This window comes from Colletotrichum higginsianum, chromosome 3 (genome assembly GCF_001672515.1).
Source record: "Colletotrichum higginsianum IMI 349063 chromosome 3, whole genome shotgun sequence".
Taxonomy (NCBI): domain Eukaryota; kingdom Fungi; phylum Ascomycota; class Sordariomycetes; order Glomerellales; family Glomerellaceae; genus Colletotrichum; species Colletotrichum higginsianum.
In genome coordinates, this window is record NC_030956.1 from 3,524,946 (window position 1) to 3,552,807 (window position 27,862).

A 27,862-nucleotide genomic window follows, 5' to 3' on the forward strand; every position below is an offset into this window, starting at 1 on the left:
CCCCCCCCCCCCCGAGGTTGACAGCGTGACTCTACGCGTCTTTGGTCGAGAGGGCATCGGCGGACTTCTTCTGCGGACCGCACAGGTCGATGACCTTAGAAGGGGGGTTAGTCAATCCTCGTGAAGGGAATGATGGGAGCAGGTCTCTTTACCATGTCATTCCAACCACCACCACCGAAGGAAGCCTTGCTGCGGCCCAGGCACTTGAAGCCAAAGCGCTGGTAGTAACTAACCAACCACTGCGCCATGTCAGCATCGACCACAAACGAAGGGGGAAGGAGACGTTGGAAAGCTTACGTCCTGGCATATCAGAGCGACTCGATCGGCAATGCCGGACTCGTTGATCTGCTGAAGGTATGCCTTCATGAGCAGCCTGCCCAGGCCGCAGTTCTGCACCTTGGGAAGAATGGCGAAGGAGTGAAGGCAGACGGTGCGACCCATGACCTTGTGGCCAAGCCTCGAGTCTTTGGGTGACTTCTGATCGCGCCAGTTTTCGGGGTAGGCCATGTCCTCGTCCGTGATAACGGGGCCGTTGCCGAGGGTCGCAATGACGTGGCCGAACAGAACCATCCTGGCATTGTCGGCGCGACCAGTCTCGACAACATTGGCGACTGCGAATGTCGGGAGGGGGAAGCCATCGACCTTGCTCGGGACAATGCTACAGAACAGTCCAATGCAGATGTTGGAGCAGGTTGAGAGGCGGTACTCGAACTGCGACAACGTGTAAGTATAAGTGCCCTTTAATGCATGTACAGCGCTGAAACATGCCCCCACGACGACGGCGACCAAATCCAGCTCTGCGCCAGTAAAGAGTTAAAATGAGGCCAAATACGGAAATTCATGGTCGCGCGGCGCAAGGGGATAGATAGAAGGCTGACGCAGAGGTAGGATAAGAAACCACAGACATGTAGACGCACCTTCTCGCGCGTAGCGCGGTGATCAGGGTTGGGGAAAGCAGCCTCCTCGAGGACGACGCAGGAGTTGACATTGGACTCGGTCAGAGGCAGAATCAAAGGGCTCCAGCGGAACGGCAAATCATGCAGACTGACACGGCCCGAGGCGCGTCTCTTCTTGAGGTCAGAGATCGATTTCTGGATCTCGACATACAGCTCGTCGCCATCGTCGGAGTCGTCGATGGCGCAGTCGGATGCATCGTAGTCCGCCGTGGCGACAGGGGGATCTTTCTCAACAGGCATGATGAGTGACTAGATGGGGGATGGTGTGATTCGGTATGTGTGTGGTACTGGGAAGAAATATGAGGAGGAATATGAAGACGGCGTAGAGTTTGCAGTGTGGAAGTCAGGCGAGAGTTGAGAGGTGTAGGAGGAGTATGGGGGAAGTGGTTGGTTACACAGAGAAGTGCAGAAGGGCAGAAGTGCCAAGGCAATCAATCAGTCAGATACCTTCCTTCCACTGTCAAGTTACCCTTGATGGATTGTAAAGTGATGAAATTAAGAAAACCACGACAAGGCGAGAGCAATGCTTGGAATGGAGGTCAGAAAAGGCGGGTGCAGTGTGCGACTGATTGGGCGGGTGCAAACTCAGAAGATAATGGGAGGGTGACGGAGGGAACGGAGGGCACCGGCTGCTGAACTCGGCGCTGACGTTGCAGGGCGGGGCGGGGCCGGATGGGGCTGTGATATAGCTATGGCCGGCCGGAGGACCGGTATGTAAGGCCGGTTGAGTCACAGGGTTGTAGTGGGTGGTTAGACAACGGGCAATAGGTAACAGAGGGTGAAAGCATAAAGTGGTCTCAGGCTGAAGGGGGGAACTGCAATCTGCAGCAGGAACAGGTGATGGCAATCGCAAGTGAGGATGGCTCAACCTAAAGGGAAACGGGAGACAAGGCTGGGCTGGGATAAAGGTATGCAGTTGGTAGAATAGTTTGAACCAGCCAGATTGGATTTGCACTGGTTTGGGGAAGATGAAGGAATGGATGGGCATGTCTATTGCATGGGAAACACTTCATTGGATGCGCCTGAGCAGGTATGGGTGTTTGTCGCGTGACCAACTTACCTGCAGTGGTACAGCTGTGGCCTGTTCAGGCCAGCCCATAAGAGCTCAGGGAGACAGACTTCTCGTCAGTCCCCATCCCATAGTCCACTCTTCCTTCAGATTCTCCGAGTTGCGACGTTGGGCTAGATGACACTGGCCATGTTGGACCGGCATTGCCATCAATACTCCCCAAGTGCAGAGCGATGCGGGTAACAATGGATACTTTTGTCTCCTTTCAGTCCAGCTCAATCCTTGAAGGAAGAGTTGGTAAAGATATTTATCGCAAGGGGGGCTGTACAGTCGCTACCTAATTGCCTAGCTGGACCAAACGAGTAAGTAGTAGGAATGCTGAGGGGAGTGATCTGACCTGTACCCTTTTTCCCCCAATGAGCCCCCCCCCCCACACACACCACACACACACACTGCACACACAGAGCAATGACCCAATGAGACAGGTTTGCCGCTCGTCCGTGTGTGTTCTTGAAGAGGCATTCCGGATCGGCGGCAGGCACTGAACAAGCAATGAATACCTACTTGGATGAAAACATATCCTAGGAGGAGTAAAGCATCAGACTTTTAAAAATGCTCAGAGCAAATAAACAACTCAACTGTCAGTCAGGCTTCGCTTAGTCTGTAGCCTTGGCGTTCTGTCACCCTGCCTCTAGCTGAGTGCAGCTTGCCTTTCATCGCATGGTGTATCACCATTAGCGGCCCTTCCAACACCTTATGTGTTGGACTGTCTGCAGCATCAGGCCGTTGGAGCTTACCACTTAAGTGAATCGCAAGCCATTAGCAACAGTTTTCTTCTTAAGAGGCGTTTTCGCAGACTCGGGATGTCGACTGAGATAGAGAAAGCGAGCCTGGACAATATGCTTCGTCGAGAACTGCAACATTCGGCCAGAATGGACATGAGTGCAGCATCAATATTCAAACATCTTTCCGGAACGACGATCCAGAGTTGCATTGCCCCACCACGCCGCCGCGTATGAAACAGGCTTGATGAGACTTCGAGATGTAAGGCACTCTTGGACTCGATCAAGTCAGACAAGTTCAAAGCATCCGTGCGATATACGAGAGTCAATGTACTTGAACTGGGTTGGCTGAACTGTCCTGAGCGTGGTTGACCAGTGGTTGCAAGTCGCTGAATCCGAGAGGACAAATCGCAGTGCCCAAGAAAATTTGTAAAGATAGAAAGAAACCCGTATAAAAGGTAGAAAACTGCGCAGCCGCAAGAGTGCTCGCGTCGGGTTCCGGTTCCGACCGATTAAGGAACCGGCTCCCGAGCAGACTGCACTTCCGACCCTCCAGCAGGATGGGTAGAGTCTATCAGCCTTGAGGCGGCGACATTGATTAGACGTTGGACCACCTCCGAGCTTGGAAGGTCAGTACTTCGTGATTAGAGCACTGAGTACCTGATAGACCGTCCCAAAAAACCACCTGCGGCACTTGCAAATGTGTTCAGAGCAACAAGTGAGGCCTCGTTAAGTGATGGTAGTATTGCAGTTGGCGATAGCGACGGCAAATAATGCCTAGCGGGGGGTTTACACATCAACATTCAAGAAAAAGAAAACAAAGAAACCTGTCGGCCTTGCGAGTCGATGCCAGATAGCTAGACAAGATCCAAGGTACGTGTTGCACCTTCCTCGTCTTGATCTCTGCAGACCATCTAATATGGGATGAGGAGCGTTTGTTGCGAAGGTCCCGTGCCTGTGGTTTTTGCCAGCATGGCACAGAAACCCACAGAAGGAGTTGGCGAGATGTCGCCGGAAGCATACGATTGGTGGCCTTTTGTAAGGATCAGTGACCTTCTTCTACCTGCCTGTCCGTTTTGGTACAACAACTATAGGTACCTCTGGGACGGTAGAGTAGGCGGTCCGGGGTAGAAAATAGCAGTTGATCTTAGATTTAGTACCCGACCAATAAGGCATGAAGGGAGAGTACTCCGTACCTAAGTCAGGTCTGCCTACCTAGGTAGGTACCTAAACATTTCGCCAGTTCGCTTGCATGGGTGTGGTACTTTCAGTCGCTTCCTTGGCTCGCACAGCCAGCTGCAGCGGGTTTACGTCAGGCAACAGACGGGCCATCGCGCGTCTGCCGATTCTTGGATACCTTTGGGGCTTAGTCAACGATTAGCTCGTGGGGCTGACATTCGTGAGGCTTGCCTCCAATACTGTGATCCCAACAACCAACCTTGGAACTGAGTGCACTCACTGTAGGCAGTCTTCGGCGAAGCCAAACAGTGACTTACCCACCCAAGGTAGGTAATAGTTGCAGTCCTTGACGGCGGGGAAGATGTGGTCGTTGCATTCCTACGTACCTAATGAATAAGTACGTTACTAGGACCAGTGTTACCGTTGTCATGTTGACAGTCAGACCAAGGCTTCCGTCAGTTTTCGCTGAGCCTAGGCTCATCGTCGTGGGCACTGGACGCTTATGTTATAGCCAGTCTGGGTTTTCTTGTCTTGTCCTGTCCTGGTGTGGCCACCCGACCCCATCCCCATCCGGGCCATCCCCATCCCCCTCCCGTGCCAACTGCAAACGGGAAACGTAGGGGTGTATTGTCACTGCACCCACCTACCTCCTGACGAAACACTTCAAAGGTACCTATTCTGTGGCACGAGCTCACCCTTGCTCGATTCCGTACCTTCCACCTCCGTTCGTTCCTTACCTAACCTACCAACTTCCAGAACCCTTACCTTCTTCCTTTCGACTCAAGTGTCCGACAACGCATCTCATCCCTCCTGTCCAATCACTCACCGCAGCCCAAAACTCCGTCATCCAATCGAACCTTTTCTTCTTCATTTTCATCTGTCCTCGGAGCTTCCCTCTAGACAAGGCCGTTGTACCACTTTCTACCCTACACAGTCATTTACTTTTTTTTTTGTGCATGAGACGTCACCAGTCGTGTTGCCTGAATTTTGGCCCCTCCAAAAACCACCCCTCCTCCTCAGCTCTGTGCTGAGCCGAGCGTTACTTTCTCTTCGCTTTCACAACCATCAAAACTCAACTCAGCAGCTTGTCGGCAGCACTGGGTTCCTCTCCTCCCTAGTTCGCACCGCCCGAGAACCGTTTCGCTGCAAGCCAGCTGTACAAGAGAGGGGAAAAGAGAAAACTCACCAAACAAGGGCACTCTGCACCAGGAATAACCGTCCACCATGTAAGCTTCCACTCCTCAGTCAAGCCAAGTGTTCATAACTGACACCTGTCCTGTCAGGCGCATTACATTGAACATAACCAACCCCGAGGTCGATGACCAGGACCTGCTTACCCTGGAAATCTTTCCAGACATGCCTGTTTCCACACTCCGCGAAGCCATCCAAGCTGAGACCGCGATCGCTCCTACTTCCCAACATCTTTACCACAACGGTCGCTTGATCCAGGATGATACCAAGACGATGGAGCAGCTGCAAATTGCCGACGGTGAGATGCTGGCGCTGCACGTGAGAGACATGCAAGGAAGCACTGGTGTGCCGGATCAGGGCAGAAGAGGTCCGCCGCGTAGACGACCGGGAGGGCAAGATCCAGAACTCATCCGCCTTCAAATCCTGGGCGACCCGAACCTGCGCGCCGAGGCCACCCGACAGCAGCCCCAGCTCGCCGCCGCTCTCGACGACCCTCAGAGATTCGCCCAGCTTTTCAATGACAGTTATGACCGGGAGCAACGGGAGCGCGAGGAGCGCCAGAGGCAAATTGCACAGCTGAACGACGACCCCTTCGATATTGAAGCCCAGGCTAAGATCGAGGAAATGATCCGTCAAGAGAGAGTCATGGAGAACCTTCAGAACGCCATGGAGCACAATCCCGAAGGTATAGCATGGACGACCAGACCCCACAGCGTAGTACGGGAAGCTGACACAACGCAGTGTTCGGGCGGGTACACATGTTGTACGTCGACGTGGAAGTGAACGGTCATAGAGTGAAGGCACTCGTCGATTCAGGAGCACAGGCCACGATCATGTCTCCATCGTGCGCCGAGGCCTGTGGTATCATGAGACTTGTTGATAAGCGCTTCGCAGGAGTAGCCCGTGGAGTGGGCACTGCCAACATTATCGGCCGTGTGCACTCTGCCCAGATCAAGGTCGGCTCCATGTTCCTACCTTGCAGCTTCACTGTGATGGAGGGCAAGCAGGTGGAACTTCTCCTCGGTCTCGACATGCTCAAGCGTTACCAAGCCAGTATCGACTTGGCGAAGGACAAGCTGATCATACAAGGTGAAGAGGTGCCGTTCTTGGGCGAGGCTGAGATTCCCAAGGAGAGCGAGGAAGCTTTGGAAGAGGAGCCTAGACTACCGGGACCGGCTGGCACAACCATCGGTCAACGATCTGGTGTTGTCAGCGGGCCGCAGAGTGCTGCTACCGCCTCGCCGCGACAGAATCCTCCCCAGCAGGCTCAGCAGGCTCAGCAGGCGTCTCAGCAGCAGGCTGCAGCTCCGAACTTTCCCGAGGAACACATTAACCAGCTTATGGCTCTGGGCTTTCCCCGTGACGCCGCCATCAACGCGTTGCAAGCAACGGGTGGCAACGTCGAGTTCGCCGCTGGTCTCTTGTTCGGAGCATAGCTGTCCCCAATCGCGGATCGGCTTCTCTTTTGAGTCGATTATCGCGAGCCTGGTACAGGGCATGAGTCATTTGTTCCGGAATACTCGGGCTTGGGAGTCGGTTTGGAGTCTTCGTATGGTGCCCATGCGGCTTGATGCGAGATTAATGGAAGCGATCGATGGCGCCTTTTCACGCGCCAAGACCTCGATGATTCAAATCTGTGCTGGCGCTGAACAACAGTTCTGCCAGGATCGGCTTTCCGGCCTACACATTGATCATCTAGGCTTTTTGTGACAGTGTCCTTGGAGCCAACGAGAATAACAAGCCCATCACAATAGGTGTCATAGAGCGCGAGCAGCATACCTTGACCAAGATTAGATGTTTGTTTCCCTACTGCATCCGAGTATGCGAAGATCCGCCCCCCGTAAACCCAGAATAAATCTAAAGACATGTAACTTTTTGTTGTTTCTAAAAGAAGATCTACCACGCCCTGAGAAACGTACAGCTAGTCAGATCACCGGATCTTGTACACACACGGCTTCAGGATAGAGGTCTCGTCGACCTTGTCCTCCTCGGTCTCCCACACGAAGCGCTTCTGCTTCTTTTCCTTCTCGACGAACCCGGCCGCCTTGGCTGCGGCAAGACCCTTGCCCTTGATGGGTGCCGCGCCCTTGATGAAGTGCATTTTGACAAACATCCTGTTGGACAGGTCGACGGCGCCTTTGTTGCCCTCGCCCTGGCCCGCCAGTACGAAGCCACGTTTTCTCAAGGCCTCGACGAAGGCCGAGACGTCCGTCTCGCCGCGCTTATCGTCGTGGCCGTCGACCTCAACGGCCAGGGCGACGCGATCTGCCTCGGTCTCCTCCGGGTCGCCGCCCTTGGCCTTTTTGGTGGCGGCGGCAGCCTTCTTGCGGTTCCCAACGCTGTGCGAGACCACGGCGTTCTTCTGGCGCACGGGGCCGAAGCGGGACTTGATCTCGGCAACCCAAAGCTCGCCCTTCCAATGGAGGATGCGGTAGGCCTCCTCGACAAAGTCGAGCCAGTTGGTGCCCATGAGCGCGAGGCAGAAGATGGCAACGTCGACCGAGTCGTCGGCCAGCGGCAGGTTGGCAATATCGGCCTTGACTACATGCTTGGCAGGGGAGTATAGGTCGTAGCTGAGGATGTTGAGCTTGAGCTTCTTGGCTTCGGACTCCAACGTCGACGCGAGACGGGCGTCACCGCAGCCCAGGTCAGCGACGTGGCATACGCCGTCGGTGCGCGGGAGCGGCATGGGCCCGGCGGGCACGGGTTGCGCCCCGGGACGGCCGCGAGCGCTGGGGTAGCGGGCTTTGGCGCGTAGCTTGATGTCGCGGATGTAGCCGTCGACGGGATTCTCGGGCCAGACCTCGACCTGGCGGCGGAACCCTTCATGGTACTCGGAGAACATCTCGGGGGAGTCCTCGAAGAGCTGGTAGGCCTCGGCCGAGGGGCGGGTGTAGAGCGTCTCGTTGAGGTGGCGGAAGCGCGCCGAGATGAGCTTCTGCCTCATGGAGCGCTGAAGCGGAGTGAGCTTGGCCGCGGGCGGCGGGATGGGAGGCACGGAGGCGGCAATGGCGGCGGCTGCTTCCTTTGTGGCCTTCTTATTGTCGTCCGCAGCGGCTTCCTTGCTGGGCGTTTGCTTCTGGGCCTTGGAGGGCGTTCCGGAGGACGGCTCGTCATCGCGTTTGCTCGCCCTGTCCTTCTTCTGCTTCTTGTCTTTCTTATCGGACTTGGGCGTCTCCTGTGAGTCCATTTGGTTCTTCTTTTGCTTCTTGCTCGGCTTGGGTGTCGTCGCCTCATCGGCGGCGTCATCCCCCCCCTCGGTCACGGGCGCGGCTCTCTTCGCCCCCTTCACCGGCTCGCCATCATTCCCCTCGCCAAACACGCGCTGGTTGACGATGACCGAGTTTGCACCCGTTCCGCGGATCTTTTCCTCTTTTTCGGCTCTCTTGCGCTTCTTCGCGCTGTTGTTCTTTGAGGTGTTGTTCTTCTTCTTGGCGCTCTGGGTCTCGGCTTTTGGGCCCTCCGCCGAGACAGACCAGCCTGGTACGGCGAACATTATGAGAAACGTGTGGAGTGGCTTGCAACGTCTGGTTTGTGCAAAAGTGTCAACGGATTATGAGAAATGGTGTTGTGGTGAGTGAGTTGTAGCTCATGCTCAGTCTCAGTCTCATGCCTCATGCGCTTTGAATTTTTTTTCCCGCCTGTTTTCTTCCCCAGAGAATCGCTTATCGCACCCCTGCCAACCAGCTGATCGACGCCAGGATAGGAAGTACGATAGTGGACCGTGCGCCCCGCCTCTCTTTCCTCTCACATCGGCGCCGTTGCATCCTGCCTAACTTGTTCTCATCTATATATCTTAGACCTTCTGGGCTTTGACATATGTCTGCCTTGTGGGATTAGAATCCCACACCGAAGAAATCACATAAACAGCATTAGTGTCAATCGCGCTGCCAGTTAGACATTTGGTGTTGTTTGAGACCGACACGAGCCAGTAATGCCTCGTTGTTTCAATTTCAGGCACAATTAGAAGCTTCATTCGAACAAATAACAGCCTTGCATTGATTGATCTGTGTCCTCTGATGAGACTGCAACGGCGGTTACCAAAACAGGTAGACGAGATGGTCCGACGCCATCGTTGTGACACCAGCTAAACCTCCTCGGCACAACCAGGGTTGATGGTAAACTTGTCGTAATGTGGCTGTCTCCAATCCAGAATGATCCGCTGCCATCCGATTATCGTTCGAACAGGACAATCAACAGCCAGTATTTCAACCATTTTCCGACACCCAATTGACGTCCGCCCCGCCTGCGTGGTTCGAGTCCCTTACCCTAATCGTTTGCATGATCACGTTGTTACGAAGCTAGACCACGGGTTGCCCTGAACCGAGCCATCTTCTTCAAACGCTGGATAGTAGACCTCTTCGATTTGTAACATCTCTCGTGGGATGCCGTGACACCGGCGGACCTTGGGCCAGTCTCCACGACCATGAAGCAAATATATCTCATGACAACACGAGAGAGGTTATAGGTCGCCTTGATTTTTTCGGCAACACGTTGACCGCCACTGATGACTCATTCTATTGTACATCATACAAAGATCGATTGGTTTTCACAGCTCATGGCCTAAAACTCCAATACATCCGACGCCGCCAGTCTGCGGAAACCTTGATCCGAAAAGCCGTTCATCACACAACACTCTAGGCGGACGGGGTGTGATTACGGTGATCCAAGAGCTACCCCAAGATCGGGGGCCCCTCGCCAGGCAGATCCATCGTGTCACTGCCGTCATCGCCGAGATTTTCCAAAGAGGCGTCGTTTGTCGGCAAAGGCGCCATAGCCTTGTTTTGGTCAACCCGGTCCACCCAATTTCGAGGTCTCTGACTGCGATGGCGCTTTCGATGCCAGCTTGGTCAAGTCAGCGGGGCATTCGACGGACCAAGAATAACTCATTCTCTGCAGGTCATGGCTCGCTCAAAGACTCGGAGACCACCGACTCATAGTTCTCGTGGATTCGGCGAGTGGTCGGGTTTACTCGCAGAAGAAGCACCGGCCTAGGTCCCGAAAATACGGGCACGGCGCATTATACGGTTCTGCGGGAGGCTATTCCTGTGATCCTCTCCCCCCCCTTGACGTTGTTGGTGCGGAAACCGAGAACGGGAAGGGAAGCCAGGGTGTGGCGGCGCGACAAGACGGATGGCAACATTTGAGGGGAGCGACCCTTCTTCCGGGTCTATGTCTTATTGGGAGCCCGGAGAAAATGTTGTCAGCAAACAACCAGAAAGACACAATGCTCTCGAGAGAGGCAGTCAGTCATGCTCAGGTGCGCTGAAGCTGTTGAGCCACTTCGCTAGAGGCGTTTCTTCTGACTGACGGGCTTTCGCCAACACACGGCGTCCGACGGAACTCGCGGGCTGGAGGGTCAGCTCACGTTCATACAATCCGAGGATTCAGGCACGCCATTCACAACGACGGTAAACTGTTGAACCTCCAACGGGTGCTATGCAAGCCTTGAGCAGAACCTTGTGGCTGCGAGAAGACTACCTGCATGCTGGCCTGCGGTGACCGTCATTGCGGGCTTCCGTCAAGATCAGATACAGTAAACATCCGAGGCAAGCCACCAAGGGGTGTTCCTGCGCGTCTCGAGAGGCACCAAGAGGCACGGGGAAGTCAATTGGTGAAAGAGGAAGTAGGATGCAACCAGTTTGTCAAGCAGAATAGGGGCAAAGGTGGTCCTTAGCGATCGGCACTTCTCCTCTTGTCCGACAATGCGCGACGTTTGTGTCGCACCGTATGCCCATGAGCTGTGCTGCGACCACTCATCGGTCACACCATCCAAGATGTCGGAAGCCCGACGATTGGTTAAGTTGGGTGTCGGATGAGAGCGTGTCCCGAGACTGAGGAATTGTTGCTGGGGTCCCAGCGAAATGTCGATGCCGGCCACTCCCCGGCGGGCGTGTCCCCGGTGAAATACTCGCACTTGGCTGCTTCTGCCGTCTGGCCTTGTACCCGCCTGGGGCAAAGAGTCGAATGCACACGCCCGGGGGCATCTTGGGAGGGGGAGATCAGTCCTCCTGCCGCGTCTCATCGCATTCTGGCTCAGCTCAGTACGAATACTTACAACGGTTCCTATGGCGCGGCGGAAGTTCAGGAAAAGATCAGACCATGCCCCTCATTGGCGAAAATTAAATAAGAGATGGCTTCTTCGACAACCCTGGTCTCTGAAAAAACCTTAGTCTCCCGCTCGGCACATGGCATGTCGGTCCAAAGCTAGTGGATGGATGGGATGATAACCATCCCCCCGCCCAGAACGCCACAGGCGCGCTCTTTGACGGCGGCCGACGGTCTGGGATGGGATGTCACCTCCATGTCAGTCGTCTGCAGACCTGGCTGGCGATTGCTTCCAGGTGAAAAGACTGCTCAGATCTCGCACGGCCAGGGAAGAACAAACCGCGGGATAGGGATCCGGATCGGACAGCTAACGCCTTTTCCCCACCCCATGTCGGCAGCGTTCATCTCACCGGATCACGACTTGGTCATTGCTTACAGTCATGTAGCCAATAGGGCAGACTTGGGACGAGGACAGCAGGCCGGGTAGCCCTTGTCCAGATGGGAGTCCAGGCCTCTCAAGCCTCGGACGATGATCATATTCGGCATCTCTCTGACTTGCCCCCCCATGCTCTCAACGACTCAGGCGGTGGTCGTCACATCGTCTTTTGGATTCTGGAGGGGACTTTGTAGTAATCAATGGCCCGTTCCGCACGAATCCGGACTGGGAGGCTCCAGTACGCTCGGACAAAGCGTGGTCAGGGCTCTCGGGTACCTATGCGAGGACAAACTTTGTGAGGCGTTGCCGCTGGACTGAGCAGCTTGGCGACTCCCCTATCCAAACTCCCAATTTCCGTGCGCAATAAACAAATAAAGAACGATGCATAAATCAGGTAGGCATGTCATGGATGGACTCATGGAGTAAAGAGAGACATGCCCTGAGCCTGCCTGCCCGCCTACAGGTATCACCTTGCCCGGGCCAGTCCTCAAGGGGCAGGAAACGGCTTTTCGCAAGGGATGGGACGGGGCAATGGTTCAGGCTGAGCGGCCCTACGGTCTACCTTGGTACCTATCTATTCATACAGGAGGTACGAATATCTAGACGTATTTCCTAGTGCCGTTACATCCACTGATGGGCTGTCATTCGGGACGTGACAATCCCTGGACAGAGACGCAGCCGAGAGACCCTCTACGCCCTCCCCCCTGACCCTGACCCCCCCAGGTACAGCGCCGTGTCACGCAAGAACACGTCCAGAATCAAGACGGAGGGTACATAGTTTCTCGTAATATCCTGCTCTTGCAAAGAAGGATGCCAGACTCGACATTGGCCCCGGTGTGGTTTCAACCACAGGATGTGGAAAACGCAAGAGAGCTCTCCCAGCAGCCCGTGTGGAGTGTATTGTGTGTGTGTGTGTGTGTGTGTGTGTATTGGACGCTGAAAAATACCGACCACGAGCAAGGCGAGAGCGGAGGGTGTGCTGTGTATGTGTACCTGTGTGTCTAGGTAGGTACTTTACCTACCTACCTACCTACCTACCACCCTTTTCCCTGGTACCCTTGGGCGCTGTGCATCATCGTCTGCAAGCCACCGTAATGTTTCCTCCCCCCATCAGCGTCTTGCCGCACCTCCAACCCAGTGCGCGAACAACACCCACAACGCCAATATCAACCGTGGATCAAGGGTATTCTATGGTGGTCGTTGCCGCGGCGGCTGGTCTGTGTCCCTCGCTGTTCCCCCCTGTCTTCTCATCTCATGAACACACACACCGGCACATCCTTAAGGGTTTGCTGCACCGTGGGATCTCCGTCTCTCCTTCTACAGTGTAGTGTAATAGTGCCGGCAGCTGTAAAAGCAAAAGCAGAGAAAAACTAGACAACGGACCGGCATAGGGAAAAGACACAAGCCGAAGCGCTTATGCAGAGTTGAAGTACAAGACACGACAAACACAGAGAACACTTCTCGTCTCATTCTTTATTCGTCCTAGCAGTCCGGACTGGTGCCCCGTTAGGTCACATATTGGGGTGAGGCGCCAACCTCCGTCGTCCTCTTGTTCTCGTTCCCTCCAACATCAAACCCCCGGTCATCCCGGCCTCCTCTCATTCGCCTCCTCGCCGATTGGCGGTTGTTGCCCTCCCCCTGTCGTTGTTCGTGCTGCGCGTCTTCACCCCACGCCCTCCTTCTCTAGCCTCGATTCGAGATACGGCGGTGGTATACCCTAACTCGAGGCACAATACGGATACAGACACATTCATTGCCTATTGCCTTGAACCACCTTTCCCAACTTACCTGGTCCTCGGCCGCGGGGCCTTCATTGTCTCTTTGGTCCCGCCGTGTGTCTTGGGAACAAGGGACGCGACGCACACTTCTCTCTGCTGCAGGCGTCCTTTACCTTTACCCAGCACAACCGACCCCGTCCTACCCCACGAGTCCATCCATCTTGTCTAACCCATGACAGCCCATTCGGCGAAGACAAAGTAGCACCGGGCCTGTTTCACTCCCTTCCACCATCTGTTATAACTGCTTAAAAAGCACATACTCCGTGGGCACCCAACCTGCGTCCCTCTGCTCTCCCCTTTCGACGCTTTTGCTGGCGCACGAGGACGAAGAATACCCACATTATCTCGTTGCGCTACCGCGATACCATACCTACTTTATCTACCTCCCATCCATATCACTCTCCTCGGTCACTTGTGGCCCGGCGGCTACGCCGCTTCGCTTCCAGCGTCAACCGCCCTTTGGAAGGCTTGGCTCTCGTCTGCATCGTTTCTTTCACCTCCACGATACCTTCCAACAACAGTACTTGACTGAGACTCGGAACCGAGGGGCCACTCTCCAACTGTGGGGACAAGGTACTCACTCGCTCGCTCATCTTCCGCTGCGCCGCAGAATCACAGACGCTGGACGATGCAGCACGTTGGCGGCGAGAGACTGATGGATTAAAGAGCCGCCTCGCATCCCCAATCTCACTCGCAGCACACTAGCATCTACTAGGATGGACTCCGCCGACGTGGTACTTGAGGACGGCAAGTCCCCGACCAAGAGCTCAGACAACAATGAGGACAACGGAAACGACGATCCGAACCGCAAGAAGGCGAATGTGAGGAAGAGGACCAAGACGGGCTGTCTCAGTATGTACTCGTAGAACCTGCTCTCCTTAACCAAACCACCCCATTTCTTTGCCTTGTATATGGTGGGATTCTGACCTGCTCGAAAGCTTGCCGGAAGCGCCGCATCAAATGCGACGAGGGACGCCCCATCTGCAGCAACTGCATCAAGTCCAAGAGACACTGCGAGGGTTACAACCAGCGCGTCATCTTCAAAGACCCCATCGCGTCATTCAACCTCAATGGTGTCTACGGTCCCGTCGTTTATCCTCCCGAGTCATCAAGCTCGCCATTTCAGAGTATTCCTAACCCCCCACCAAAGTCGTCTAATGGTCCTCCTTTGGCCCCAATAGCTCCCAAGCCACCGCAGCATCCGGACTTTCAAGGTCAGCCGATGCTTCACTATGGCCACGGGTTCCTGGGTCAGTTTCAAGGTCAAATACCGCCGACGGCCTTCGACTTCAACCAGTTTCCGCACGGAGAGCATCACATGCACTCGAGCTCGTCTGTCATTTCGCCAGCCAGTCAATTTCGGGGGCAGTTTGGTGACCATCGGAGTAACCTTGCCAGTCCGATTACGGATAGCGGCCCATTTGTTCATAACCCGGCAGGGCCATGGAGAGGACAGCCGACCGCAGGCCTTACGCGAGCGGAGGTCTTCTCCGATAACAACGCCGCCGCTCGGACGGATCAAGCAACCGAGGACGCGGAGATCGAATATCTGTACTCGGACGATGACGCATCCATGCCCGACTCGGACGACGCTTTCGACGATGCGATGGGCGAGGAGAGCGCCTATGGTCAGTTAGTCCAGAGCCGCAACGATGGGCCCTGGGACGGGTTCGGAACCAAGATGAGATCCTTCTCCGCCTTCGCCGAGGAAACTATCCTCACGTCGTACATCCCCACGCCCAACAACTCGCCACTGAACGACGAGCGAACAGCAGCCTTGTTCTGGCACTTTATTAACGTTACGGGGCCAAGCATGTCTCTGTACGAGAGGCATCCGTTCGATCACTCAAAGCTGACAAACAACTACTCGGTGCCCAAGGCCGGGCATAACATTTGGACCTGTGAGACTACTCGTTCTGGCGCTTCTGCACTCTGGCTGACCTTGATAGACACTTTCCCCATCATCTCCTTCAACCACCCGGCGCTCCTCCAGGCGATGCTCGCTCTGGGTGCGTTGCAAATAGCCAAGCTGCAGAAGATCCCCCCGACAGCGGCCATGAAGCACTATCACCTCGCCATCCGCAGAATCGCAAGGAATTTGCGGAGTCCCAAGAGGAGAACGCAACCTGCTACTCTAGCAGCCTCCCTCTTGCTAGGATACTTTGAAGTATGGAACTCGGACCACACCAAGTGGTGCAACCATCTGTTCGGGTCCAGGCTCCTGATCAGGGAAATTCCCTTCAGGCAGATGACCAAGAACATACTGCCGCTGAAGAGGGCCAGGCGGGCGCTGTTCCAAGAGAGCCAGAACCAGCCGATGGACCCCTTTTTCATGGGTCACGACAACACGCACATGATGAGCCACGACCTAGACGACCTCGATCTCGGCCTTCTCAGCAAGCTCACGAACCAGCAGGTTTCGTACGAGGACGATGAGCCGGCGACTGGTAACTTGTATACGGATCGGGATATCGAACACTACGAACATCTTCGGGACTTGTATTGGTGGTACTGCAAGATGGACGTCTACCAAAGCATACTGGGTGGAGGAAAGCCATTGTGAGTGTCGTCATCCAAGAGGCGAGAACACATCGGTCTAACAACCCGTAGTATGGACTACCAGCACTGGACCCAGTGTCCACCACGAGCGCCGATGGGCCGGCTCGAGGCCATGTGAGTCAATCCAGAGCCCCACCCCCGGCATAGGCAAGGACACGCAAGGCTGACATGGGTAGATATGGGACGTACGACCACCTGATGCTGCTGCTCGGGCGTTTGTGCAGCTTCGCGGCCAAGGATCTACCCAGGAAACGGAAATCGTTCAAGGGTTTCGGACCTCCTCCAGGCGGTGGGCGACCCGGAGGGCCACCGGAGGGGCCGCCAAATGTTGGTGAGCCACCGGGCAGAGGCCAGGGGTGGCCCCCACCAGGAATGGCAGGTGGAATGCCCGGCGGCGGGCCTCCCGGAGGACCCCCGATGGGCATGCCACCCCCGGGTATGATGAGAGGCCCGCCGCCGGGTGCGATGCCCGGAGGCAACGGCGGGTCGCCTCCCATGTTCCCCGGCATGCTTCCGAACCTCGGAAAGGTGACACTACCAATGGGCTTCTCTCCGCCGCGGGACGACTCCCCACCACCGCCGGGCGAAGAAGTGCGGGAAGACCTCGACTCCGACATGGCGGCAGACGCCGCAATGCGCGAGTGGGAATCCCTGCGCGAGGCGTTTGAGATACTCCGATCACGGTTCGGTCCGGAGTTCCAGCCCCTGGGCGCCGAATACGCCGATCGCAGAGACTCGCCATTCGGCCCGACGCTGCAGTATCGCACTTTTTCCGTGGCGGGCATCTGGATGAACTACTACATGGGCCTGATTCACCTGTACCGCGCGCACCCCAAGATGCCGCCCGCCGCTATGATCGCCGCGGGCATCCAGGCGCAACACACGGTCAAGTTTGCCATCGAGATTGGGCGGATCGCGGCTGGGTTGACGGACGACTGTGCCAACGTCGTCGAGATCAGTACTCTCGTCGGCGCCGCGCTGATTGAGAGTTCCTTTTGTCTCTTTGTTGGCGGGATCCAGGTAAGGCTTCACCGGCCCTCTCCCCGCTTGGTCTTTGGCAGTGGTTGGTGCCTTTTCTGCCTCATCTTTTTCCACTAACAGGTCACGCAGTACCAAGACAACGCCCAGCGGCAATGGATCGTCAGGTGGATGCACGACATTGCCCGGCTCACCGGGTGGCAGTCGGCAAGGCAGATCGCCGAGGGCTGCGAGTCCGGGTGGAAGAAGGCGGCCGCCATGGGCCGGGGACCGCCGTACACGCGCGACCCAAGCCTGCAGACCGTGGTGCCGCAGTCCGTGTGGACGAACCCGCGCAGGATCGGGGCCAGGCTCGAGCAGCTCGACAGCGACGATACGATGCTTGTCGTGGCCAAGTCCGAGAGGGCATTCTACGCTCTCGGGCTGCTCAGCGTCGAGCAGGAGCTGGAGAGGCTGGTCATTAAGGACGAGGGGTGAACGCCTTCATTCCCCCCTTTCGTGGCGAGTTCGTACTTGCGTGTGTAGATCGGGGATTTGGACGTCATCGCAAGAGGCGTTTTCGAATTGCACAAACAAACAAAAGTCGGATCAAAAGCCGGCGTTATCATTGAGACAGGCCACGCCAGCGACAAGAGAGAGAAGGGGTGGGGGGATGGAGGAAGAAATAGAGAGAGAGAGAGAGAGAGAGAGCGTGCTCTACAGAAGCCATCACGTTGAGTACATTAATGATACAACTTGTGGAAATACTCTAGATCTCAGGCTCCAAGTTCCGTGAACCGGTAGGGTTTCGCCTGAGCAGAAAAAGCTGTGATGTTTTCGCTTGCTCTCCTTCTGGAGCTTCCTCTAACCCTCCAAACGGTCGTTTCACAGTGCCCATGACCTAGACTCCGTCCTCAATCCTGTTCTTCAACCTGCGAGTGCCTTTAGTTCGCAGGGAGCCTCTCCACCACGGCGGCCATCTCTTCGTCTGTGTATATTCTGAAACCTTTCTCCTTCGTCACGCTCGCGAGTTGGACGTTTTTCGAGTCGAGCTTCTCCTCCATGACCTGCTTCAGCGTCTTAAGCACCAACGTCTCGGCGTCTGTGATCGTCAAAGACTGCGAATGGGTTAGCTCCCCGACGTCCACGCGATTTCGGAACACGGAAATTGAAGATGAAAAAAACAGGGAATTGACGAACCTTGTGGTACTCGTTCTGCAGCTCGGCTTGCGCACCCTCCGAACCAGAACCGATGGCCTTGGCATCGTAGCGGTAGAAGGTGCCACTGGGCTCGGCGTGGAAGAGCTGAGGGCCGTCCTCGTCGTAACCGGCAATTAGCAGGGCGACACCGAAAGGTCGGGACATGATGGTCTCCTCGCCCTCGGCACCCTCGCCGAAGCGCAGGGCGAGGTCGCAGATGGCCTGGGTGCACGACTCGACGCGGAGGGGCTCGTTGTAGTTGAAGGAGTGGGACTGTGACTCGACGCGGGCGTGCTCGACCATGGATCGGGCGTCGGCCTGGAGGCCGGACATGGCGCAGCCGATGTGGCGGTCGATTTCGACAATCTTCTCGACGGAAGAGGTCTCGAGCAGGGTCGAGGTAACACGCTTCTCGACGCCGAGGACGACACCCTCCGAGGTGGCGACGCCGATGGCTGTAGAGCCAAGCTTGATGGCTTCCAGTGAGTATTCTACTTGGAAGAGGCGGCCTTCCGGGGAGAAGGTGTTGATTCCTCGGTCTAGGCGATCACCATTAGAAGCTGGTAAGGGCAGGGAAGCTGGAGGGGTTCTGACCGTATTCGGATCTTGCCATAAACATCTTGGCGGTATTGTGTGTGTGTAGCTGCTAAAGAGATGAAGACAAGTAGGATGGACTTGATTGGTACGGTTGATTGTTTCGGTCGGCGTGCCGTGAGGTTATCGTGGTCCCGGTTTGCGGGATGCTGGGGTTGTGGTGGTGGTGTTGAATGGAGGGGACCTTGGAGGTCCAGGTAGCAAACGGTGACGGTGGAAGGCTGAGATGGCAGGTGGTGGCAGTGGTTAGGCAAGCACTCAGCCTACGCAGCCGCAAGCTCCAACAGCAGCCAACTACCTATTCCCGGGCCAGTTGCTTGTACCTTCGGGCGGTAGCTTCGAACCACTCCCCCTGTACTTTGAGCTCTGTGATTGGTCATTTCCGTCAACCCCCCCTCCACTTCCCTCACTCCAAACGCTAAACCCGGAATATTTCAGGGGGACAGTCAAACCCCGGACAGGGTTACCAACACGCGAGGATTTTCCGACGAGACGCGCTCGCTCGAGGCTAATGGGCACTTAACCACGTCGAGGTAGTAGCAGCCCAACCCGCGCCGAGAGCTTCCTGGACTGCGATTCCGTGTTAGAGGGGCAAAGACAAAGAGCAACGAACAAACCGGCAGTCGAAGGTTGCCCTCCCCAAACAATCGCAGAGAACGAGACATCACTTATCAGGAGAGCAACCGACCCGCTGAGGCGCTTCGCACACTTCAAATGCAGTCGGCGAAATGTCGTCAGGCACCAGGGTATCAACCCACGAGCGCCGTGCGAACGGCGGCACAGCACCCGCACCCGATCAGGAACGAACTTCAAGAACAGCGCGCATGAACGCCGCCGCAGCGGGCAGCGGCCAGACAAACTTCAAAAGCGAACGCAGCGAGAGGACTGATGCGCGCCAACGAGAACGCGACCGGGACCGGGAACGTGAACACCAACCACGCGAGAGGGCCGCATCACCGGGGAGCAATGCGCACAAGCGGTCTGCGTCGGGGAATCCCCGGAGCCGGGCGCCCGATGACAGGCGTGTGGAGGAGCGGAGGACGGAAAGGACGTACGTGACGCAACTCGAAACCATGGTCCAGCGGACTAGGAGTTCCGAGAGGGGAGAACGGAGAGGCGGAGGTGATAAGGGGAAGCCTGCCGAGGCCAAGTCGCGAACGGCCGAGCCAAAGCCAAAAGAAGCCAAGGTTGACGGTCCACCAGGTGAGAGCTCACAGTTGTGATGCTGGAGTAGAACTGGCGACTGACTGATTGGCACGGCAGCACCGTGGAACCCGGAAGCGACACTTCTCCCTCACACATCTGCTCCCCTGGCTTGTCGAATATCAATACCACCGTTGGCATCTCAGGCGCCACAATCTCAACTGCCGAAACCATTGAACGAGCTATCCCTTGAGGTGCAAGAGGCGGTGATCCTGGAGGACCTACTGTTTGTCTTCATGGGTTATGAAGGCCAGTACATCCGCTTCGCCAAGACGTACAACCCCCATGAAGAGAGGGATCGGTTATCAGGGCCGACGTTCAGGATACTACCCGGTCTGGATCCCAGTCTGCACGATCTAACCGTGTCGATGCTGAAGATGGCAACCTACTATTCGGCTCTAGAGATGTTTGTCGACGTACAGAGTAGGGAGGAGTTTGGCGCCGTCAACCATGCGCTATGCGCCTCTATCCGGAAGTTCCTTCACGACTACCTCGTTATGATTGCGCAGCTGGAGACACAGTTCTTGACGAACGAGACATTCACTCTCCACGTCTTGAACATCCACACACTGCCCACCAGCCAGATGATGTCACACCTGTATTCTCTGGCACACGACCTACTGAAGAGGAACGCGCTGCTGGATGACGATGACGAGGAAGAAAGCGACAGCGCGGATGATTTTGAGAACATTCTTGAGTCGTTGCGGGAAGGCGGCGACCTGGCACCGGGCTCGGGAAAGAAGATTTGCAAGGGAGGCGTCGTGCTAGGACTAATCACAAAAAGGCTGGAGTCAATGTCCGGAGACCCAGCGGCGCGCGCTCTCTTGACTTCGCTACTGCGCGACGCCAGTAGACCATACATGGTAATGCTCAACGAATGGCTTCACCACGGAGGTATCAACGACCCCCACGCCGAGTTCTTGGTCAAGGAGCAAAAGAGCATCCGCAGAGAACGCTTAGAGCAGGATTACACGGACGAGTACTGGGAGCGACGGTACACCATCCGGGAGCATGACATACCCCCGCAGCTGGAAGGTGTCAAGGACAAAGTCTTGTTGGCCGGCAAGTATCTCAATGTCGTCAGAGAATGTGGTGGTGTGGACGTCAGCAAGGTCGTCCAGGACGTGCCCACATCCTTTGACGACAGCCGTTTCCTGGAGAACGTCAACAGCGCCTACGCGCACGCCAACGAGTCGCTCATGCAGCTGCTCCTGACGACGCACTCGCTGCCGTTGAGGCTGCGGTCGATGAAGCACTACTTCTTCCTGGACCCGTCTGACTACTTCTCATACTTCCTCGAACTCGGCGCCTCGGAGCTGCGGAAGCCCGTCAAGTCCGTTAACACCGGCAAGCTGCAGTCGCTTCTCGACCTGGTCCTGCGTCAACCGGGCAGCATCGTCTCGCTCGACCCCTTCAAAGAAGATGTCAAGGTGGAAATCAACGAAATCACTCTCATCAAGTCTCTGCAGCGCGTCGTTAATATCACAGGTATCGAACAGGGCGAGACGCTGCAGCCCTTGGCAAATCAGCCGATTGAGAACGACAAGAACGCCATCGGCTTCACCTCGTTGCAACTTGACTACGCGGTGCCCTTCCCCGTCTCCCTAGTCATCAGCCGGAAGACTGTGTGGCGGTATCAAGCGCTGTTCCGCTACCTTCTTTCGCTGCGCTATCTCGAGTCCCAGCTGTCGGCGACGTGGTACTCGCAGACATCCGGCCTGACGTGGGCACACAAGAGCTCCTCACGCAGCCTCGAGATTTGGAAACGTCGCGTGTGGACGCTGCGCGCGCGCATGCTTGTTTTTGTGCAGCAGCTTCTCTACTTCTGCACGGCCGAGGTCATCGAGCCCAATTGGGCAAAGTTCATGTCAAGGCTCAGGGTCAGTGAGGAGGGTCAGGAGGCGGCTTCGGGCGGCGCTGCATCGGGCCCGACGAGGACTGTAGACGAGCTCATGCAGGACCACGTGGATTTCTTGGACACGTGCTTGAAGGAATGCATGCTCACCAACAGCAAGCTTCTGAGAGTGAGTCTATCTCGCCACCCTGCACTCACCCCAGACCACAGAATCTCGACTGACATTGTCTACAGATCCACTCCAAACTCATGCAAACCTGCACGATTTTCGCAACCTACTCTAATTGGCTCTCCCGCGAGCTGGAAAAGGCGGACCCGGATCTTTCCGGTACCACGCGGCCCTCCAACATGACGCCCGAGCAGTGGCGCGCCTTTCAGGCTGTCAGGACGCAGAAGCCCACGACGGGTTCGCACAGCGACTCGACATCGTCGGCGGGGCCGGGCGCGAGCGACCAGCAGCAGCAGCAGGACGCGCGCGTGGGAAACTTGTTCGAAATCATGAAGAAGTGGGAAGGAAACTTTAGCAGGCACCTGCAGATCCTGCTCGACGCGCTGAATCACTACGCCGCGACTGAGACGGTCGTTCTGCTCAGTCTCTGCGCGCGGCTCAGCACGGCGAACCAGGGAACCGAGTACGCCGGATTACGGACTGAGGACGACAGCGTTGTGTAGCCTTTGTGGTTTCGAGATCAAGGAAGTGGGAACCCCATTTTCTCTCTCACATGCTTCAAAAAAGGAGAGGAGTATCACGGCGTTTGAAAGGGGTTGGTTTTTAGCAAAAGTCAGGAGCGGGGAGGGTAGCATTTCGCATTGAAACTAAAAAAATCAACGTAGGCGTAAAACGATACGCTTTCACGCGCCAACTCCACCGTCCCCTACCATCGATGGACTGACTCTTATGCTGTGCAGTGCTTCGAGCTGTGAACAGGATGATGTCATGTCCTTTGGTTTGTGCCGTGAGAGAGAATGAGGGAGACATGGGCATAAATATACATGTATCCGTACATATACCCATACGACGGAGGGTTCCTCCCCCAAAGCGCCTCTCGCGCCGGGCGTCGGTTTTGGGTGGTATACAGATATTAAACAGTGTTTGGTGGTACAAGTTTGTACAGTAGCCGAGTCTCCAGGGGGGGCGGCGTCCGTTCCGCTTATTCCTTCTTCAAGGCCTCCTTGACCAGGTCCGCGACACGCTTCTTGTCGACCTCAAGGTCCTTGCCCTGAATGGCAACGTTGATGAGCTTCATGACCTCGCCCAGGCCGCTCTTGCCGGCGGCGGCGACGTCTTCGACGGCCTTCCCGATGAGCACGCGGATGTCGGCCTCAGTAACGGCGACGACGCCGCTGGTGGCGATGTACTCAGCCATGACCTTGGCCTGGAGTTCCTCCTTGTCGGCGAGGTCGTCGCGGCCAGCGGCGCGGAACTGAGCGGCGGCGTCCTGGGTGGCGCGCTGGGTCTTGCGCAGGAGGGCGACGAGCTGGGCGTCGGTGGCGATGGGAGAGCTGGTCTTGGCCGCGTTGTTGGTGGCGGAGAGGACGGAGCGGAGGACGGAGAGACGGGCCGCGTCCTTTGCGCGCATGGCCGTCTTGAGGTCACTCTTGAGGGTGGCCAGGAGCCGGGGTTGGGCCGGCGCGGCGTCGGATGAGTAGAGACGCAGAGTTGTCCGAAGGGGGGTGGCGCGGCGCAGCACGACCGGCTGAAGCGCCTGCAAGAGGCGGGCTGAGCTTCGGGAGGCCATTGTAGAATTGGAATTGACGATAGGGGAGGCGCTATGTTCCTAGAAACTTGCTAGAAACTTGAAATAAAAACAACAAACAAACGTGTGTCGGGTTGGCTGCGTGTCTCTCAATTGGTGGCCCTTTTCCGTCGTCAATGGCGTTGGGTCTGCACAAAATGTCGCCGTCTCACGTCGTCTCACGTCGTCATTTGATTCTTTTCAAAAGAAGTCGGACAAGGAAAAGTGGGTTGGGGAGAGCTGTCGATGAATTAAACTGCGGGTAAGCTTCTCATTGGCCGACAGCCCTCGAGCTGTTTCCAGTATGAAGCCTGTGTCCTCTTGGCTATCTACCTAGGTAGTAGTGGCGTACGGGTGCAACGCGGTATCATGGGTGGAGACTCTTGTACCCCGGAGTCTTCTCCTGATGGTGCTGGGACCTCGATCCAGGGGTTTGTTTGCGTGAGTGTATGCCGAATAGAACCGCCAGACATATTTGACAGACATATTTGACAGACATATTTGACAGACATATTTGACAGACAAATACGGATACAGAGTAGACGACCGACAATTGCTCCTCTTTGTTACGCTGGCTGGTCGATGAAGTACAAATGCAAGGTGCATGTACGAATAGGTATCTAACTGAACAGCAGTAGTATGTTGTGGCTCTTGGGTAACCCAGAGCAACCCAACAACGATTCATGCATTGATCAGGAACATGAGTTTTTGGAGATGTTTTGCCAGTCCTTTCGAATCATGTACCCCAAGGGAACGCCATGTCCGTGCGCAAAATCACTTGATGTGCCAAAGATCAGGGAAGATGCAGAATTGACAAGGGTCGGGGCAACCATCGACATCTTCCGATATCACACCCGTTCGGGGGCTGCAGGCTCAGAGTCCCACAGCCAACGAACGAACAGGTTTGGTCTGGACCCAGAAACGTGGGTGACCTTTTCGTCGGTAAGCATGAAAACTCTAACCGTTGCATGCTTCATCGTCGTGACAACGTCGGCTTATGTGTGGCACCATGGTATTCCAGGAGGTGTCTTGCTCATTTCTCATCTGGCCCTGGCCTCTGTCAATCTCAGTCAGTACACATACACACCTCTCGTATTGCTTGGATGAGAGTTCCCGAAGCTGGGGAGCCTAGGCCGTGCCCTCTGCTAGGCGGGAAAGGTACGGGCACTATCACCGGCGTGGATATTGACGTGGAACTTGGGAAGATGAGCGCGGGTGCGGTGGCCAGAAGCGTGGCATGGAATGTCACTTTTGATACTTCATTATCGGAGAAAAGCGTCTTCAAGTGGACGGTACGGCTTAACAAACCGTCCCCCGGGGGATCAAATATGGAGTTAGTGTGCCCCGGTGTGATGCCGTTGTGTGTATTTGGATAGGGCTGGCTGGTGTGATGTGAGTTGTCTGTCTGCAGCTCTGGCTTCACCGAGGACCCGAGGCGACGGTAGCGAGTTGGGAAACCATATGAACATGCCTACCTATGGAGTACCTACCTATCTATTGAGTCAGCTCCTGGCCAGTCATGTTGCCTCGAGTCCCCCCAACCTAAACCCAACATGGAACAGAGCCAGGTGGAACAATTACCCGGAGCCCTCCCTTCCCCTTTCCCAAGGTGCGAGCCTCAAGTCTCAATTAGCTGTACCCCGTTAAAGCAGGTGGGTAGACGTACAAGGCAAGTGCTCCCACGTTTGAGTGATCGCTTCGTCGCCCCTTCTCGTAGCTAACCTACCAAATACCTAAGTCGGTGGGTGATAAATGAAGGTACGCAAGTCCCTAGCTTCCTCTACTCTCCACCTAGGTAGGTACGCCTCACACTTATTCAACTTCATGTCGTTGTCCCCCCGTTTCAAGCCTTTCTTGTGCATCCTCCGTCACCCTTCACATCCCTCCCACCCCCATCCGCAACATCCTAACATTTCTGGCCTTTGACACGGAGCCTTTTTTATATGGTGTGGCTCTCAGGACCCAATTTCGTTATTTCCTCCGTCAAGCTAGACATATACTGCGGGTTTCTAGTCTCCCATCACTCACGAACATCCACCACCTCTTCATAGAGCTCAAATGCCATCAACTACTTTGGATCATTCAACTAGTCGGATTGACGACGCTGGATTCGCATATCATTGGTCCGTTGTCAACAATGCCGTGAACCTTCGATGTTCTATTCAACGTACTCGACCGTACAAACTCCAGAGCATTAATGTCTCGTCCAAGCCTTCCGTTCGGCTTGCTTCTGCAACAACCTCCCGGCATCGTGTTAAGCCGATGGCCATATCGAAGCAAGGGAACCAACTAATGGAGTTATGAGCTAGGCACTCGGAATACATACTGCCGTCACATCGTCACCGTCATCACTCTCGCCCAGGAAGTTCACCGAATCTTACGCATGTCCGAACGTCCCGAATGCGCCTACAAACAAGCAACCTCTTCGTCTGGCGTCCTGATATGCCTCATCGACGAGGTTTCCGTCCTATGCACACGTACCTTAAGAACAAACACAAATTAGCCCGTCTGTGCCCCCCAGATGCGATCTCGACTTCAAGTATCGACGAGGTGTCTACTTACAATGGGAAATACGCCTGAGTCAACTCGGCAACATTGGCCTTCGTGTCAATGCCATCTTTCATGCGTCTGGGGGAACCGCAGCTGGACTTACCCTGAATGCCGGGTTATCGGCCTCACTCCTTGCTTGGGCCACCAGCACCTGGAACTCCTGCGAAGTCATCCTACCGTGATACGGTCAGTTCCGGGAGCGCTCAATTCTCAAGCCCCAATCATTTTGTCCTGGAGACTTTTTAAGAAAGACCTTACCCTCGGAATTCTGTCATGGGATACATGGCCAGAGAGGAGAGCATCCTCCTGACATTTTCTCTATTGACCACGCCAATGTGGTGCTGCCGTGGATCTGAATCACCAATAAGCCCCAGGAGCAGGTACTCTGCCTCTGCAATTTCCTTACCATTGGACCACCCACAGGTCGGGAGAGGAATCATCTGGGTTTCCACCGAGTCGAATCCTGCGCTTTGCATCCAACTCTGTAAATGAAGCGGCGCTCGAGGGTCTTTGTACGGTTGCATACTGTCCAGGTATCGTCTCGACCACCTGCGCAAGGCGTGATCTGGCAGCAGAACTAATTAACAAGTGCAGTCATCTCCATGATAATCCTGGCTTACTTTGAGTCAACGTCCCGTTATCCGATTGCGCGTTGAAGTATATCTCCACCATTTGGCACCAACCACCGGGTCGAGTTACGCGAAACATATCTCCGATGTAGTCTCTCCATCGATTCGAGTGAATACCGCCCGCCATCATTTGGCTGTGCACGAGGTCGAAGTGGTTTGACGGGAATGTAAATCTGAGCCGGTTCAGTCAATCACAGGCTGGCCAGGGTTGTGGACGAAAGTTCGTCAGATCATTCCTACCTTCCATTCAAATCATCAACCTGAAGATTCAAATTCGTCGGCGTTTCGGTCTCGTCTGGCCAGATGTGCGGGCAAATATCGATGGCTACCACCTTTTCTCCAGTGTCAGCATTGTCTACTCGACCACACGTCCGTAAGCCATAAACTCTAGTGGTTTCTCGCCCTTGGCAGAAAATCTCCTGGTCATACCTCGCAGCTTGGATGCCGTTGTGCGACTTCGATTGCCCAGTCTCCGGATCCAAACCCGCATTCGAGAATCCGTCTGGGTCTGGTTATTGGCGGGAAAAGAAGCTGGTTTTCGAACACTACTGAGAGAACGACATGCATTATTTGTAATCGTTCGACTTCGTCCTGCAATCCAGTCGGAAATGTTAGGCGGAGAAGGAAAGCTGTCACGGGGCCCGAGGTATTCCTTACCTCGTCCATCGGCGCAAAATATGCTCCATTGTCGACAGCGTATCGCTGATATTCTCTGCCTTGGTACGTGACAGTCTCGAGGAAGGTGTTGTCCAAAGGGACCGTTTGTGGATCGCTGATGAGAGTTAGACTTCCGACAAGTCTTTCGTGACTTTCGGACTGGTCAACCGTACCTTGCCATCTTGGCAACAACAGTAACAGCTGCGGAATGATTGCTCTTCGTACAGAACAACCTCGGTGATATCAAGTTGCCCCGTCAAATTTCCGCCTTTGTATCCGATGTTGAGACGAATGAGGTTGCATCTAATGGCATCTGCTCTAACGAAGTGGCCGTCACAGGTTTCATGGGCCAGAGGGAAGGCGAGGATGGGGTAGTTCTCAGGTACTACCCACGCAAGAAGGCCGAAAGTCCGCCAAAGGAGGCATACTGGATTCACAGGGACATCCAAAAAAGGCGGCAATCGTGTCTAATAGACATAAAATTAACTGCCAGCAACGTTGGAGGTGGAGACACCGAGCATGTCCAAAGGTACTTCAAAGGGG

General features: G+C 55.5%; 9 protein-coding genes across 9 annotated transcripts; 4 read left to right on the plus strand and 5 right to left on the minus strand.

The window, feature by feature from the left end:
• Positions 1–31: 31 nt before the first annotated feature.
• CH63R_04588 (Acetyltransferase) lies at positions 32–1,196 on the minus strand (the record flags this gene model as incomplete). The annotated part of the gene is made up of 4 exons (XM_018299563.1): positions 32–94; positions 153–239; positions 298–711; positions 918–1,196. The coding sequence occupies 4 exons, from the start codon at positions 1,194–1,196 to the stop codon at positions 32–34; spliced, it is 843 nt and encodes a 280-aa protein (XP_018160809.1).
• A 4,086-nt stretch (positions 1,197–5,282) lies between these two features.
• On the plus strand, positions 5,283–6,553 carry CH63R_04589 (DNA damage-inducible protein 1; the record flags this gene model as incomplete). The annotated part of the gene is made up of 2 exons (XM_018299564.1): positions 5,283–5,802; positions 5,859–6,553. 2 exons carry the CDS (start codon positions 5,283–5,285, stop codon positions 6,551–6,553), a joined length of 1,215 nt encoding a protein of 404 aa, XP_018160810.1.
• Positions 6,554–7,047: 494 nt separating this feature from the next.
• On the minus strand, positions 7,048–8,613 carry CH63R_04590 (methyltransferase domain-containing protein; the record flags this gene model as incomplete). The annotated part of the gene is made up of 1 exon (XM_018299565.1): positions 7,048–8,613. One exon carries the CDS (start codon positions 8,611–8,613, stop codon positions 7,048–7,050), a length of 1,566 nt encoding a protein of 521 aa, XP_018160811.1.
• Positions 8,614–14,095: 5,482 nt separating this feature from the next.
• Positions 14,096–17,393, plus strand: CH63R_04591 (C6 finger domain-containing protein; the record flags this gene model as incomplete). Its single annotated transcript, XM_018299566.1, has 5 exons — positions 14,096–14,231; positions 14,318–15,938; positions 15,990–16,052; positions 16,115–16,958; positions 17,049–17,393. 5 exons carry the CDS (start codon positions 14,096–14,098, stop codon positions 17,391–17,393), a joined length of 3,009 nt encoding a protein of 1,002 aa, XP_018160812.1.
• A 446-nt stretch (positions 17,394–17,839) lies between these two features.
• On the minus strand, positions 17,840–18,714 carry CH63R_04592 (Proteasome subunit alpha type; the record flags this gene model as incomplete). The annotated part of the gene is made up of 3 exons (XM_018299567.1): positions 17,840–18,013; positions 18,096–18,634; positions 18,690–18,714. 3 exons carry the CDS (start codon positions 18,712–18,714, stop codon positions 17,840–17,842), a joined length of 738 nt encoding a protein of 245 aa, XP_018160813.1.
• A 703-nt stretch (positions 18,715–19,417) lies between these two features.
• CH63R_04593 (Spc97/Spc98 family protein) lies at positions 19,418–22,419 on the plus strand (the record flags this gene model as incomplete). Its single annotated transcript, XM_018299568.1, has 3 exons — positions 19,418–19,892; positions 19,953–21,916; positions 21,982–22,419. 3 exons carry the CDS (start codon positions 19,418–19,420, stop codon positions 22,417–22,419), a joined length of 2,877 nt encoding a protein of 958 aa, XP_018160814.1.
• A 479-nt stretch (positions 22,420–22,898) lies between these two features.
• On the minus strand, positions 22,899–23,486 carry CH63R_04594 (uncharacterized protein; the record flags this gene model as incomplete). Its single annotated transcript, XM_018299569.1, has 1 exon — positions 22,899–23,486. One exon carries the CDS (start codon positions 23,484–23,486, stop codon positions 22,899–22,901), a length of 588 nt encoding a protein of 195 aa, XP_018160815.1.
• Positions 23,487–24,221: 735 nt separating this feature from the next.
• Positions 24,222–24,615, plus strand: CH63R_04595 (uncharacterized protein; the record flags this gene model as incomplete). Its single annotated transcript, XM_018299570.1, has 2 exons — positions 24,222–24,425; positions 24,505–24,615. 2 exons carry the CDS (start codon positions 24,222–24,224, stop codon positions 24,613–24,615), a joined length of 315 nt encoding a protein of 104 aa, XP_018160816.1.
• Positions 24,616–25,860: 1,245 nt separating this feature from the next.
• CH63R_04596 (UMTA methyltransferase) lies at positions 25,861–27,500 on the minus strand (the record flags this gene model as incomplete). Its single annotated transcript, XM_018299571.1, has 7 exons — positions 25,861–25,950; positions 26,137–26,206; positions 26,292–26,610; positions 26,654–26,835; positions 26,903–26,994; positions 27,092–27,434; positions 27,493–27,500. 7 exons carry the CDS (start codon positions 27,498–27,500, stop codon positions 25,861–25,863), a joined length of 1,104 nt encoding a protein of 367 aa, XP_018160817.1.
• Positions 27,501–27,862: the final 362 nt, after the last annotated feature.